Source organism: Euprymna scolopes, chromosome 39 (genome assembly GCF_053919585.1).
Source record: "Euprymna scolopes isolate OS-2025 chromosome 39, ASM5391958v1, whole genome shotgun sequence".
Taxonomy (NCBI): domain Eukaryota; kingdom Metazoa; phylum Mollusca; class Cephalopoda; order Sepiida; family Sepiolidae; genus Euprymna; species Euprymna scolopes.
The window spans coordinates 73473735-73488116 of NC_136520.1; the positions used below are offsets into that span (position 1 = coordinate 73473735).

Genomic DNA, 14382 nt, shown 5'->3' on the forward strand with positions numbered 1-14382 from the left:
TCCGTCTACATAAAAACATATGAGATATTTATGGATATATACTCAAGAGTCAAAACAATGAAAGGAATATTCGTTTGTCACAGCCCTATTTATCACCACGTAAGTAGACAAACTCAGCAAATAAAATAAAAAAAAAAGATTTTTTGATATGACAGGAGCGCATTCAAAATTAATGTTTTTGTTTAGAGCACAATTTGTCCATGATAATTGACTTTTGTAATCCCTAACTGTGCTTTAAATACATACTATGATACTTAGTTCACTGCATCTTATTATAACAAAGATCCATACAAAATTTCAACCAAGTTGGTCCAGTAGTTTACAAAAAAAAAATAGAAAGGATGGATCAAAGAGAAAATATATATAACAAAGAAATATATATATATATATATATATAATTTATTTATGTTTTTTGAGGGAATTAGACCTGGAGTCTAAAGAGCAGAGTTTATTTTAATGTATTAGTAAAAGTATTAATACTATTAAAAGAAAACAGTGCCCATTATACTTTAGATATATAATAAGCTCAATAGGTATAGATATCTTAGAGCGATTTTAATATTGAATAAAACGATTCATAATTTTGAATCAAAAATCATTTTCAAAAGGAAAACAAACAAAATCCAAAATATTGTACGATTGTTTCAGAAACGATGTTCATTTTATTTAAATTGACAATGAATATTGACAATTATTTGACAAAAATTTTGTCCTTTAATAATAAAGTCTCCTCATCAGCAAAAATAGAGGGGGGGGGAATAACAGTTAAAACACCAAAATAAAACTAGCATTTTAGTTGTGTGTAAGCCAGATATTCCTGGAAATATTTAAAAATAAAATAAAAAGTAAGTCATTGATTTTATGTTAATAAATAAATAAATTAAAATAGAGTTAAAAGAAATAAAAAAAATTATTTTTTATATAAAAGAATATATTTCAAACTGATTTTTAATTCAAAATTATGAATTGTTTTAATATATATATATATATAAAGAATTTTTTTTTGTGTGTGTGTGTGTGTTTTTTTTTTCTTTTTTTTTTTTTAGCTTCCCAAGTTTCATAAGACTGACCTGAAGGTCAAAGGTTACATCTGCGGAAACATGAGAATCCAAGATAGGAACAATCGTCTGAAAATTCCAAATTATACAAATTAGATTGAATTTCCACATATTTTTTTTTCTATAAAAGATAATCTTTAAAAAGTTTTATGGCAAAATGTATGCGTCCATATAAGGAGATTTTTTTTTTTGCCCCCCCCCTTCCTTTCTCTTTCTATGCGACAGAAAGATTGCTTGCAAATCATCACGGATTCTTGTGTCATGAAAGTTAATTTTGTTTGATCTTAAAAATTGCTTGTTACATTTTTTTGTTTTCATCTTTGCAATCACACCACCACGAAAATATTTCCCGCATCATGTAATAAACCCCCACCTCTCACTTGCGGCAAAGACGAGTGGAGTGTTTATTTCTCTCCAACGATGAGAAATGTGACACAAGGGTCAGAAAATGGGATTGAGAAGTCAGCGCTTCCGAGGAGGTGCACTTTAACCTACAAAATGTGCCTGTCAGCATTTCCTAGTAGAGTCACTTCAGGCACTTAGCAATAAACTAATCCCTTCTCAAAGAGAGAAAGCAAAGCCTCGGAGGGTGGGCTTCCTAAAATTGCGCAGGAAGAGCGTTGCATCATAAGCAACAAGAAATAGGTCATTACAGCCCTAGTCTAGAGCAGGGTTTCCCAAACTTCAGAACATCATGGAGCCCCTGATCAAGGCAAAGGTTTTTCAGAGTACTAATAAGATAATTTCTAAAATATGAAATTTCAAATTTTAATTTATACTTCTTTATTAGTTGTTTCTGTTTGTAATTTTACTATATTTTCGTGTTTACAACCATTTTTGGTTTTTGATTAATCAGAAATTGTTGCATTTTTTGTTAAGTTATTTTTTATTTATTTACTTTTTCATGGACTATCCTGAAACTCTTTACACCTGTAGTTATGTATCATTTCTTTTTCCAGTAAAAAAAAAGATCAATAATTGAATGTCTGCAGCCATTTAACTTTTTCATATAAATCAAAACGTGGATTCCATGAACAAAGCTTCTTTCTTAGAACTGCACGCCTGTGGAACTCTGTTCCGTCTGCCTGCTTCCCACCGGACTACAACTTGGATGTCTTCAAGTCCAATGTTAACAAATTCCTAATGAACCACCCCCTTAAGTAAACACTTCATCAAATCTCCACACTAACGTAATGTACTTGCAATAACCCTTATCCCTGAGTGGCTTCCGGGCCTTGATAAGTGGTGATCACTGTGTAAAAAAAAAAAAAACAAAACATTTGGTCCTCTTTAAGAAAGGGCTTCCGGAGCCTCTCTGTCTCACTCACAAAACCCCAGCGCTCTATGGAGTTGGCTGGGCTAGATTATGGCGCCAAGGTATAAAAAAAAAAAAAAAAAAAACCCTGGTTGACAAGTGAACTTAGTTTTGCTCAAATTGTCTTTCACAAAGTGGGATGAGTTTACTTGTCCAAAATATGTTTAACATTGTCCTCAGGGGAGGGGGTGCAAGTTAAGACTTTTACCTGGTCATGGTTGACAGAACAAGAGCTAGCTACTTCTGTGGATTAAATAAAGCATTCAGTTCAAAATTCCATATAGATTCTTTTGTTTGACATAAAAGCTCCTGGTATTTCTATTTACTTGCCTCCCCACGAGGACAACGTTAGACACAAGGTCAATTTTTAATGTGGGAAAAATCCAGTTTCCTCAAAAAGAGGTACTCTGGTTTCAGCCAAAAATAAAAATTTATTTTGTCTAAAGCGACTCGCACCACCACGAAGATATGTCCCGCATCATGTAATAAACCCCCATTGCTCACCTGCGGCAAAGACGAGTGAAGTATTTCTCTCCAACGATGCTAGAGCTATTTTAATATTGAGTAAAACGATTCGTAATCTTGAATTTAAAATCAGTTTCAAAAGGAAAACAAACAAAATCCACTAGATTGTATGGGAAGGGTGTTTTGTAACTATTCTCTGCTTTCACTTAAGATAATGAAAAAGATATTGTAAAAATTGAACATAAGTTGAAAATACCATTTTAAAAAAATAGTGTGGTACAATAGGTGCCAAAATACGAACGACCTCGGTCTAGGACTTCTCCTTCACTGATTAAGAACAGATTAGACTAAATGTAGCATCAGAACAGATACTACACTTTATTCCTAGCCAAAAATTTCAAGGTTGCTGATATTATGTTTGTGGAATTTGAGATGAGGATTGATAATTTGCATTCTTTCGTTTATTCAGACTCCTGTTTTCGTCAATGTTATTCTTATAACCTTTCGGACGATGTAACCTCCGACCTTCTTTAGGTACGTCTTACCGAACTCGGGGAATTTGTCTAGAATATCAACCGAAACACCTTATTAAATCCATGCTATTAATTTGCTCACATTCTCTCAATCATGATCGGGTAGAAGTCTTTTAGAAGTAATTTGTAATTGCATTCTTAGTATTGTTCGTACTGAGGATTGAACCTTAACCCCCAGAAGACTGTCACATAGAATGGATTACAACTTACCATTTTATTCGTTACGCCACAGAACTGATTTGAACTTTTAATTCTTAGTATCGTTTGTTGTGAGGATTGAATCTTCAATTTGTTAGAACTGATTATTATTTAGCAATTTTAGCTGTTGCGCACCTGAAGAAGGGTGGAGGTTTTATCGTTCAAAAAGTTGTAAGAATAACACCCAAAATGAGAACAGTAGTTGGAATAATTCTAGCTAGCAGGACCTGTGGAAATTCCACAGCAGCATCTTTCATATGTCACATATTGCTGCTGTTTTCCTTGAATCGTATCTTTGTCAATCATCTTCCGCTTCCATTTGATCTATGTCATGCTCTGTCGACGACTCAGCTAAAAAGTATACCACCCACTTATTAGTTTTATATCCATTGTCAGAATGGCCTTAAAAAAAGGTTTTCATTCTTACCTGTCATGGTTTGGTGACTTCGACAAAAGGAAAAAGAATATGCTAATCATTCATTTATTCATAGTATTGCTGTTTGCTGTCTGACGTGCTTAATAATGATTATACTACTACTACTACTACTAGCAATAATAATAATAATAACTAGAGGGACCTGTGGAAATTCCCCAAATGCATCTTTCATATGTGATATATTCCTGCTTGGCATTCTATGGACATTCAGTGTGAATGGAGACCCCTCTATATTATTGTAGCCCTTTTGTTAAAATTGTAAAATTATTTATCTAAGTAATCTGGTTAATGTAATGTCAGAATATATCTGATTATTACGGTTTATCTCTAATATCCTTATAGGAATCTGTGACATATTTTGATTAAATGGACATCTGTGCGAACGGAAACCCCACAATATCATTTTACTATCTATAGACAGAACAGATACTACCCTTGTTTCCTAGCTAGACGACCAAGATTTTAGTTTCATGTACAGCCCAAAAGTGACATTTCTTTTTGTATTTAAACTTCTTTTTTCTTTTTATGTTGCGTCGTCGGTGATCGGGAGATCCTGTTAATTAAAAAGGAGTATAGAAGACAACATATTACGAACATTAAATTAGTATATCTATATACTAATCTAATTTTTGTAGTATCTTATCACTTTCTATCTCCTTTTTGATAAATTGGATTTTCTGATCGAATAATTTATACTTCGAATACTGTGGCACACGTAAATAGAAACATTAAAGGTACAACAAGATTAATATATAGATAATACAAATTATCACTCCTCGTCTAAAAAAAAATTCCAAAATATAATATCAGTAACCTTGGACTTTCGGTTAAGAAACAAAGTGTAGAATCTGTTCTGATACTACAATGTGTCTATTCTGTTGTCAGTCAGCAAAAGAGAAATCCTTCTACAGGGTGGAACGATAAAGTTGTCGTCCTAAAGAAAACAACCCTACAGCTTTATTCTAAAACTTTTATTAAATAAAAATCAATTCAAGTAACTTGATTAAGTAGTAGAGCTGACATCTATTCAATGAAGCCGCCTCCAGCTTCAATCATCGCTTTGATAAGGGTCTGGAACTGGGAGCATGCCTTTTCTGCAAGTGCCGGCAGGAACTTGGCGATTACTCGACAGATGGCGGTGATCAGGCTAGCTTTGGTGTTGTGGGAGGTCATGCTGGTGATGTTCTTGACATATGACCACACAAAGTAATCCAGCAGGTTCAGGTCAGGGGAGGAGGGGGACAGTAAGAGAAGGGTACAAAGTTGGAGCATTCCTTCTGAAGACCAGCCTGTTCATTTTTTTTTTTTTCTTTTTACTCACGTTCACCCTTAACAAATCACTTGGACGTTAGTGGCTACTATTTGGGACCATGCCTAGGAAAGATTAACAAGATGTTGGTTTACATTACATTTAAACTTCTGCATATCAGTCAGGGAAGCAGGTAGTAGGAAGGAAATTCTAAAGGTCAGCTGTTCGAGGGAAGAAACTATTAAAGCAGAAAGCTTTCTGGCATTTTGGGACCTCAACAGTGAAACGGTGAGAATTTGTTGCTAGGTGGGGTTTGTCGGGGATAAGTACATCGAGGGGGCTCAAGTGCAACAAGTTCATTAGAGCGCATTCCATTAAAATAGTTGTAAAACAGACACATTGCGGCGATGGGACAGGGGCTGGAGTTTAGTTGACAAAGTGGAACCTATTAGATTGAAATCTCTTTTTTGGACCTTATCCAAGAGATGCACCTAGTTGTTTCCATAAAAAACAAATTGTTACAAAAAAAATACAATTTTCTGATACTTTTTTGGAAAAAAAATGTTTTCGATCGTCCCATCAAAAATAAATTGTTTTTGTGGTTACAAAACAAGATATTTGTTTATTGAAGCTTTTTTTGCAAAAAACAAACAAAACTTTCTATGAAAAAAACACTTTATTTTCTTTAACAGTTGTTTTCATGGTTTTCTCTTAAAAAAAAAAACAACTTATTTTTTTTCAAAACATTTGTTAAAAAAAATGTTTTCTTGGAAAATTTTTTTTTTTTTTTCTAATAAATGAATTTAATTTTTCCAACTGTCTACTGTAAACTGATAGAAGATGCTGACATGACCTTGGGTCGGATTCTGGATCAGTACCCATATCTAATTTATCCAAATGTACGGCACTGTTTCGTGGTGATGTGATTATGAAGAAGCATCCCCCCTTTTTTCCTCCTCTCTTTGTTTGCGTCTCTTTTGTCCGTTTACGAGCCTGCAATCCATTCTTTGATTCTTTCTATTTAAACAGGCAACATTTTGTCAGGCCCAACTTACTGTAAGTCTGGTTTCTTTTTATGCATGTTCGTTGGAATTGTTTTGTATTCCCCAAAAAAGCATTGTTTGTTCATTTTAGTTTTTATGTTTCCATTAGCCCCCCCACACACACACGTGCACTCAGTTGCTTGGAAAATGGGGTTTGTGAAGTAGTCATACTGTGGCTCCTTTTATTGCTTTTCTTTTCTTTTTTTTTTCTTTTTTTAATTTTATTTTAATAGAACTGGCTCCAGACAAAATATGAAGCCACTTGATGTAAATAGCTAAGACAAAAAAAAAAATCTACTACTTCAAGCATATGAAGTGTGTTGATAAATTCTGACCTAGAAAACAGTAACTCTTCCCTTTTTGTTTGAAACGTCACTCCCGGAATGTGAGAACTAAAGGACAAAATAAGTGGGACAAGAGTTACAAAGCTATCGACTGTTACTGACAATAGAAAAATTGTAATGGGGAAATATAGAAGGAAAGTAGACGTTGGGTTTACTTTTGGCAGCCTCGTAACTCTCTTTACCCAACGGTGGGACCATGCAAAGGAAACACGGATTAGGTGTAATAGAGATATATTAACCAAAAGGTTATAAGTATAGGATAAAGGGTAAGCGGAGCTTACTATCCTGTGGTGTCCATTATGTGTAGTCATAATTCTATGGTATTATGATACTATCTCCTGAGAGTGTTATCTCATATCGTAATATAGTACTAGAAGAGTCCACGATGCAGGTAAGTTTCAGTTTTGCAAAAACTATTTTGTTCTTTAGTCCTCATATTCCATGAGCAACCTTTCTGATAAAGGTGAAAGACTTATTGTTTTCTGGGTTGGAATGTGTCCATATAACACTAATCGTTTGCTAGTTTTCGACCTTGAAGTCTTTATTTTTTACCTCCTTACATTAAATGGTTTCATGCTTTGTCTGGAGAAATTTCCATAAGTGAAAAAAAAAAAAAAAAAAAAAAGATCACAGCGAAAAGAGACTCCAGGTTAGGAATATCAGGAGCAGTGCACTTTGTTTTTATTTTATTATTATTTTTTTAAACATTTGTTTACCTCAAGCAAAACATAATGGCACTGATGTGTAAGGGATTACTGCAATATATTTGTTGAAAGATTTAAAAAAAATTAAGTCTATTACACATTCATTTTTAATAGAATCCAAATCATGTAATCGGGTTTAATACAAATTAGAATACAAATTCTAGACAGAAGTTTTGGTGTCCTTTACTGATTGGACGATTCTAATATTTTTCCTGATTCCGATAAAATTACCCATTCTGATACAATTACCAATTTCGATTCTGATTCTTTATAAATCTCTAAATATTTAACCCATAGAGTTGTTATTTTTTCCCCCAATACGTGCAAATATTTTCCCAAATGTAAAAATACTCTTGTGGGGATGGAAGATCTATAAATTTTAGTTTTACTAGTAGTTTAAAATCAATAAGTATTTATTTTATCATTACTGCCAGTTGCGGAAGATTTTTGCTCTAAACAAAGCCAAATAAAAAGAAAAAAGAATCGTTTTTGGTATCGGAAAATTGGCACTTTTTTTTTCTCTATAATCCCCCCCCCCCCACGTTTTAATTTTTCTGTTTTCTGATTCCGATTAATCGTTCCAACACTAGTATGATTACATCTTGATTTTAATCTTTGGAAAAGGGCATGAAATAGTACAAGAGTGGTCTATTTGTGGAATTACCCATCCTAGAACAGTTAATCTTCTAATATATATATATTGGTATATTCGGGCAGCATTTTTTCATTTAAGCAGACATTAAATACAACAGAGATACTTTGCTTTACGATTCTTTTTTGATTTTCCGTATAAAATTTTTTTTGTATTATAATCGAAAATATTAATGAAAGTTCCATAGTTTTCATGGCGCTTTCGATTCGACTGCAAATCATCTTCAGGTGGAATTCATGGAGTTGATGAGGTGAAAGTGATTATTAGAAAAAAATGAAAAGTAGAAAAGTGAAACGTAAAATACACAATAAAATTTTATCGAGTGATGGAAGTATATAAAAAGTTGATTAAAAATCTGACTATTTAAATCCGCAAGTCCATGGGCCAGTATTGGCAAAGCGCGTCGTTTATGCGCTACGCCAGACATTTTAACAGGTTGTTGCTCTTCTCGAATGTGATGTTATTTATTGTACGGTATTGGGTTCTAATGTAAGAAGCTTTGAGAATTTTTTACTTTTGAAAATTATTTTTGTGTTGTACGATTTTTGTATTATCAACAAGGATTTGTCTAAGATTAGAGGATAGACAGTTCTTTTATTAAAAAATCAAAACAATAATAAAAAAGAATCCTAAAGCAAAGTATCTCTGTATTTAATAATGTCTGCTTGAATATATATATATATATATATATATATATAGAGAGAGAGAGAATAAATGACAAAAAGTTATATTCCAAAATTCATGATGTTGACCATCTTATAATTTATTCTTTTAATTCAGTTGACTTATACAATTCTTGACAGTATCTGTTTTGTAGCGCAAAATCAATCACTTAATTATTATATCAATCAGTGCGCTACGAAACAGATCCTGTCAAGAATTGTATAAGTCAACTGAATTAAAGGAATAAATTATAAGATGGTCAACATCATGAATTTTGGAATATAACTTTTTTGTCATCTATTCTCTATATTGCTCTGTAATTACATTGAGCTTCTTTTAAATAAGGATTGATATATATTATAAGAAAATATATTTCTACAGAAATATATAAAAAATAATGTATGGCACAATCATGTTGACACACTGGTTCTCACCAGATCACTAAAGTTAAGCAATGTTGAGCCTGGCCAGTACCAGATGGGAGACCATTTGTGAAGACTTGGTATTGTATGTACCTTCTGGGAAGGTTGAGCATGGAGCCAGCATCCTCACCCTGAAAAAAGAACGACTCGCTACAAAAGCGTCCACAAAGTTGTGGATGGTCTATGCCCCTCCAGGGGCTCAAGGCTATGGATGGATGGGTATATAATAGTTCAAAGAAAGAATACAACACAAACTTAACTGAACGTTTTTGGGTTGAAATAAATTTATAATGAGATAAAGTTAAGTTTGTGTTACAGTTTTTCTTTTAACCATTATACGTGCTTTGCTTCACATTTGAAGACGCATTTGTGTTTGAAGATTAAAACTTTGTAATTGCCAATTTTCTTGATTATATGCATGTGAAAAAATAGCTGCTATTTTTTATGTCCAAAGATAAACAGTTGTAATTTGCAAGTGGTTTTTGCATAGTCCAAGCAGGACACTCTTTTTGATTATAACAATAGATTATATAATAAAACCGAAACGCATGCATATATATATATATATATATATATATATATATATATATATATATATATATACTAGCAGGACTTCTGGAAATTCCACAGTCATATTTTCTGCTGTGCTTAAAAATGTTTCCATTCTATAGACATCAAGTGCGAGTGCAGGCCCTACAGCATTATTGTAGGTGCTTCTACAGAATTGGGACGAGATTTTCTAGTCTATAAATGGAGTTTTCAGATATAAAAAACAATGGTTTCAACTGATTTATTTTGTCAGTTTTAAAGTTACAATGGTAGCTTCCAAATTATGCAGTCAAAATTACCTGAATATTTCTGAATTATTAAAGAAAACAGCTTTAATTGTGTTAGCAAGTGAAAAATTGCCGCCATCTTGTTTAAATCAAAATGGAAAATTACCCCCCCCTCCCCGCGCACTCCCGTGTGTTTTACGATAGTTTTCATCAAATTCTATTTTTATTTTCTTGCATAAATAATTTTTTTTCTACCTTATCAATTTTCTGAATCTTTGGATAATAATTATCTTTAAAATACGAGGAATGTGTAGATACCATTGTTTTCATGTGAAATTTAGTTTTACAATTTCCGAAATGTCGTCCCAATAGTGTAGAAGTGCTTTACAATGTAGTTTCAGAATGATCATGGGGGTCAATCACTAAAACCCTTGTCAGTAGATTTTTACATGTCAGACCTCATATTATTGTATTATTTTTGGACAGAACAGTTACTATACTTTGATCCTAGCTTGAAGGCCAAAAAATTTTATTTTAGCTTGAGTTTTACGTTTAGCACAATCACTACATCAGATGAAATTTTGAGAAAGTGATTTTTTTTTTTGCATTGTACAAGCATAAAATTGCCATATGTATGTGTGTGTGTATACACATATATATTTATGTTTGTAAGTACAAAATTTCAGCTATTATCTCATCAGAAGAAAATTGATAGCATACAACGAAAAATATTATTGGGAGAAATTTTTTTTATTATTTGAAGTGCCAAAAGATGATTATAATAAACAATTTAATTCGATAGCCATTTTAATTGTTTTATACACGTCTATAAATCTATCTATCTATCTATCTATCTATCTATATATATATATATATATATATATATATATATATATATATAATAAGAGCAAATAGTTAATAAAATATGTTAAAAAACACTTTGAAAAAGAGTTAAAAACATATTTAATCTGAAAAAGAAACACTTAATAAGTGGATAGTCCTTAATCCGCAGAGTTTTGAAGAAATATTTTCCTTCTCATCAGAGGATAGGAATTAGCAAAATGCGGGATCGGATTTTGCATACAAAAGAATTTGATGAAACTGCAAGTAAGTCAAAGACCTTACTCGATAACAAAAAGTGAAGCAGAGGGAATATGGTGAAGAAAAAGGTGATTTCACGTGAATGGATAGTCTGGTGGAAGGTAAAGTATCCAATGACGGTAAAATCCAAAAATGTAAATCCAAGAAAGTTAATTAAATTTCCATTCACACAAGTAAAATCCAAGGAAATCACGTAATTGGAAGATGGTCCAAAATAATCCAAAAGGCCGAAATCCGTGGAATAATTCACTTTATTTTATATTAATAGTTTATTTTATTATAACTTAATAATTTATTTTATATATATATATATATATATTAGAAGATGTACTTGGCATAGCCCAGTATTAAACATGACATTAAATTCCCTTAAAAAAAAAAAAAAAACGAAGTAAAAAGTAAAATAACAAAAAAAAAAAAATAAAACAAAATGTAAAGAAACTGAGATAGGCATGCAAGTATTATGTTTTTTCTAACCAGTTCATTTCTTGTAAGTAAAAAAAAAAAAAAAGATACTCGAGCTGAGATCGAAACCAAAACCTAAAGACAGCAATTCAAGTACGATAACCATTAGACCAGCTTGACATGGCCTTTAAAAAGTGTTTTCAAATCTTGTGAAACAGTTGACACAGATAAAAATCTGATGACCCCTCCCCCATACCAATTTTTAAATTTTGACCTCTTGGCAGCCCCTTTTTTTTTTTTTTCGAGATAAAAGTATAATTGTTGAACACCTTGAAATGGGATATATTTAAAAAAAAAAAAAAATATAAATACTTTTTTGTACTTGCTTTTTGTGCATTACCCTCATATTCTTTGACTAGATTTTGTCTGTAGGGTTTAACCTCTTAGCCTTAGTCATCTATCTTTCATTCAACCTTGAAAACTTCTGTTTTATAGATCTGGGTTATCCTGACAGGCACCAAGGGTGACCCTTGTTAAAATTTCACGCGAGCTAACTTTAGTCCTTTGTTGAAAAATTAATGAATCTCCTGCAATTCCTGTATTTGTTTTCAAGAATCCATACTAGTTCTAATGTTATTTCTACTTATATATAAAGGGCATTTTGTGTGTATATGTGTGTGTTCCCTATGAACTCCAAAATGGCTGGACTGATTTTTTTTTTATTTCACACAAATGTACTTCATGTGTTTGGGAGTGTTCTTAGATAGGTTTTATATCGGAATCTGATGTTTTTTTTTTTTTGTTTTTTTTTTGCTGCTGATTATACAAACTGAAGCAAACATACACATTAAGTGGAGAACAAGGGGGAAACATGGTGACCACTGAAAACCATTAGATAATCCATTGGATAATAAATGTCTTAATATCATGAAAACAATTTGTTGGCGACAATTTCAAACATGATATTTGTTCAAAACGTATGCAAATACTCATAAAAAAAATCAACTTTTTAAAAGCATATTTATTTGGTACACATCAACATTTTGATCCGTTAGTTTATTACTAGCGGGACCTGTGAAAATTCCACAAAGAACCCTTCATATGTAATATATTTATGTTCAGCGTAAATGGAGACGCTCTGATATTATTGTAATTCTTTTGTTAAAACTTGCAAAAGTATTTATCTAAGCTAGCAGGGATGCCTGGCATAGCCCGGTCGTAAAGTATGCTTATATATGATGTTTTAATTCTTGCAGATTTTGGATATATTATTAAAGAGTTAATGTTCTAGCGATTTTTATATATTATAAAGTTGCGATTTCAAAAATAAAAAATCTATCGATATGACTTGGGTGCATCAGCTATAATCGAAACCGAAACCAAAACTTATGAAAAAAAAAAATATATGTAACTTCAGTTCCTTCAGTTATAATCGAAATTAAAACCAAAACTTATGAAGAATTCTTGGCAAAATTATTTATAAAAAATAAATGACTTGTGTGCCATTAGTTATAATCAAAACTGAAACCAAAACTTATGGAGAATATTTGGTAAAATTATTTATTACAAGAAATGGAAGTCCATAACAATTAAACGACAGTCACTCGGATGTAATCGTGACACACAAGATAAATAACAAGCTATTCTATTAATATATAGACTATCATAACCATTATAAAATTGCGTGTCTAAAAGTGAGCTGTCGATTGCTGCTGACTGAAAGCGAACTCGCACCTGATCTATAGACAATTCTTCTACACTCGCGGAGATTTGACCGACTAATGTAGTTAAGATATGTGGGTGTGCTGGAGTAGGGTGGGCCAAACCAGAGAGGCTCGGGGTCGAACTGGGCGTAAACGGAGTACTACACTTTTGAGTTGCATTTAGTCTTCACAGTGAGTCAACGGGCGATCTTCTCCCTCCTTTCAGGATCATGCGAGATGATGGCCAAATAGTATCCCATATAGGTAGGTCTGGGGTGGCGTGGTTGATCTGCCGCCCAATATAAACAGAACGTGTTGGTTGAGTGTACTAATTAGTTAAATGGCAGTTTATAACAATGAAATGACAGTCACTCGGATATAAGCGTGACACACAAAATAAATAACACACAGGCTATCCTATTAATATATAGAGATATGTGGTTGCATCAATTTTTGTGCTTTTGTAGAAATTATGGATTTTTTTGGAAGAAAATTTGTTTCTAACAAGAACTTGAATTCAAATTTTTGTTTTTCTTTGTAAATTTTAATATTTTTTGTCAGCATGAAACCTCACTTATCTATGGAGCAGTAATTTTAAAATTCTTTTTTTTTTTATTGTCATTTCACCCCAAACAAGGCACAGGGCCACTTACTCGCAAGGGGTTACTATTTGGGACCAGATTTGTAGGAATAATATTTATGAAGTTGGGTAACAGATATCTGTTCACATTACATTTAAATTTCTGCATGTCAGTACAGTCAGGGAAGCAGGGGCCCGAGAGGGAATTCCAAAGTGCAGCAATAATAATTCGTCCATATCATTATGATTATGAATGAATGGTTTAATATGTTTATTTAGGAGCGGTGTGATATGTGTTCGTTCGTCATGATACCACCCCTAGCAAAAACTAGTCCTTCTGACTTATATTAGGAGTACCAGAACACCAGAGTTAAATAAAAATAGATGCGAGAATAGATCAAATGCCAGAGGAAGAAGTGTACCATATCGGAAAACAAACATGTAGTATAATCCACATGAAACAAACATGTAGTGTAGTGCAATCCACATGAAACGCATGTAGTGTAGTGCAATCCACATGAAACGCGTGAAAAATGGGATGTGTCTACTGATTACTATGCAACAAATTGAATTAAAAGCCATGTTTAATTTCAGAAGAGTTTCTGATGGATAGCCATCCTGTACAAGTCTTGGAGACGAAAAGGAGTTTTCCAGTGGGTAGATGTTTTGTATAAGTCTTGGATTTTAAAATTTTGCAGGCAAAGAGCAAAGATCTTTCTCGTGTGAACACAAAAA

At 32.6% G+C, this 14382-nt stretch overlaps 1 protein-coding gene across 4 annotated transcripts in view; it reads left to right on the plus strand.

Moving 5' to 3' along the window:
- LOC145263869 (ATP-citrate synthase-like) overlaps positions 1–14382 on the plus strand; it is a 238639-nt gene that overhangs the window by 153469 nt on the left and 70788 nt on the right. For 2 of the 4 annotated variants that reach the window (XM_080120941.1, XM_080120943.1), the window contains one exon: positions 6284–6310. The exons of the other annotated variants lie outside the window; for them this stretch is intronic. In XM_080120941.1, coding sequence (XP_079977067.1) covers positions 6284–6310 — 27 coding nt within the window. The remainder of the gene's footprint in view (positions 1–6283; positions 6311–14382) is intronic. 4 annotated transcript variants of the gene reach the window in all.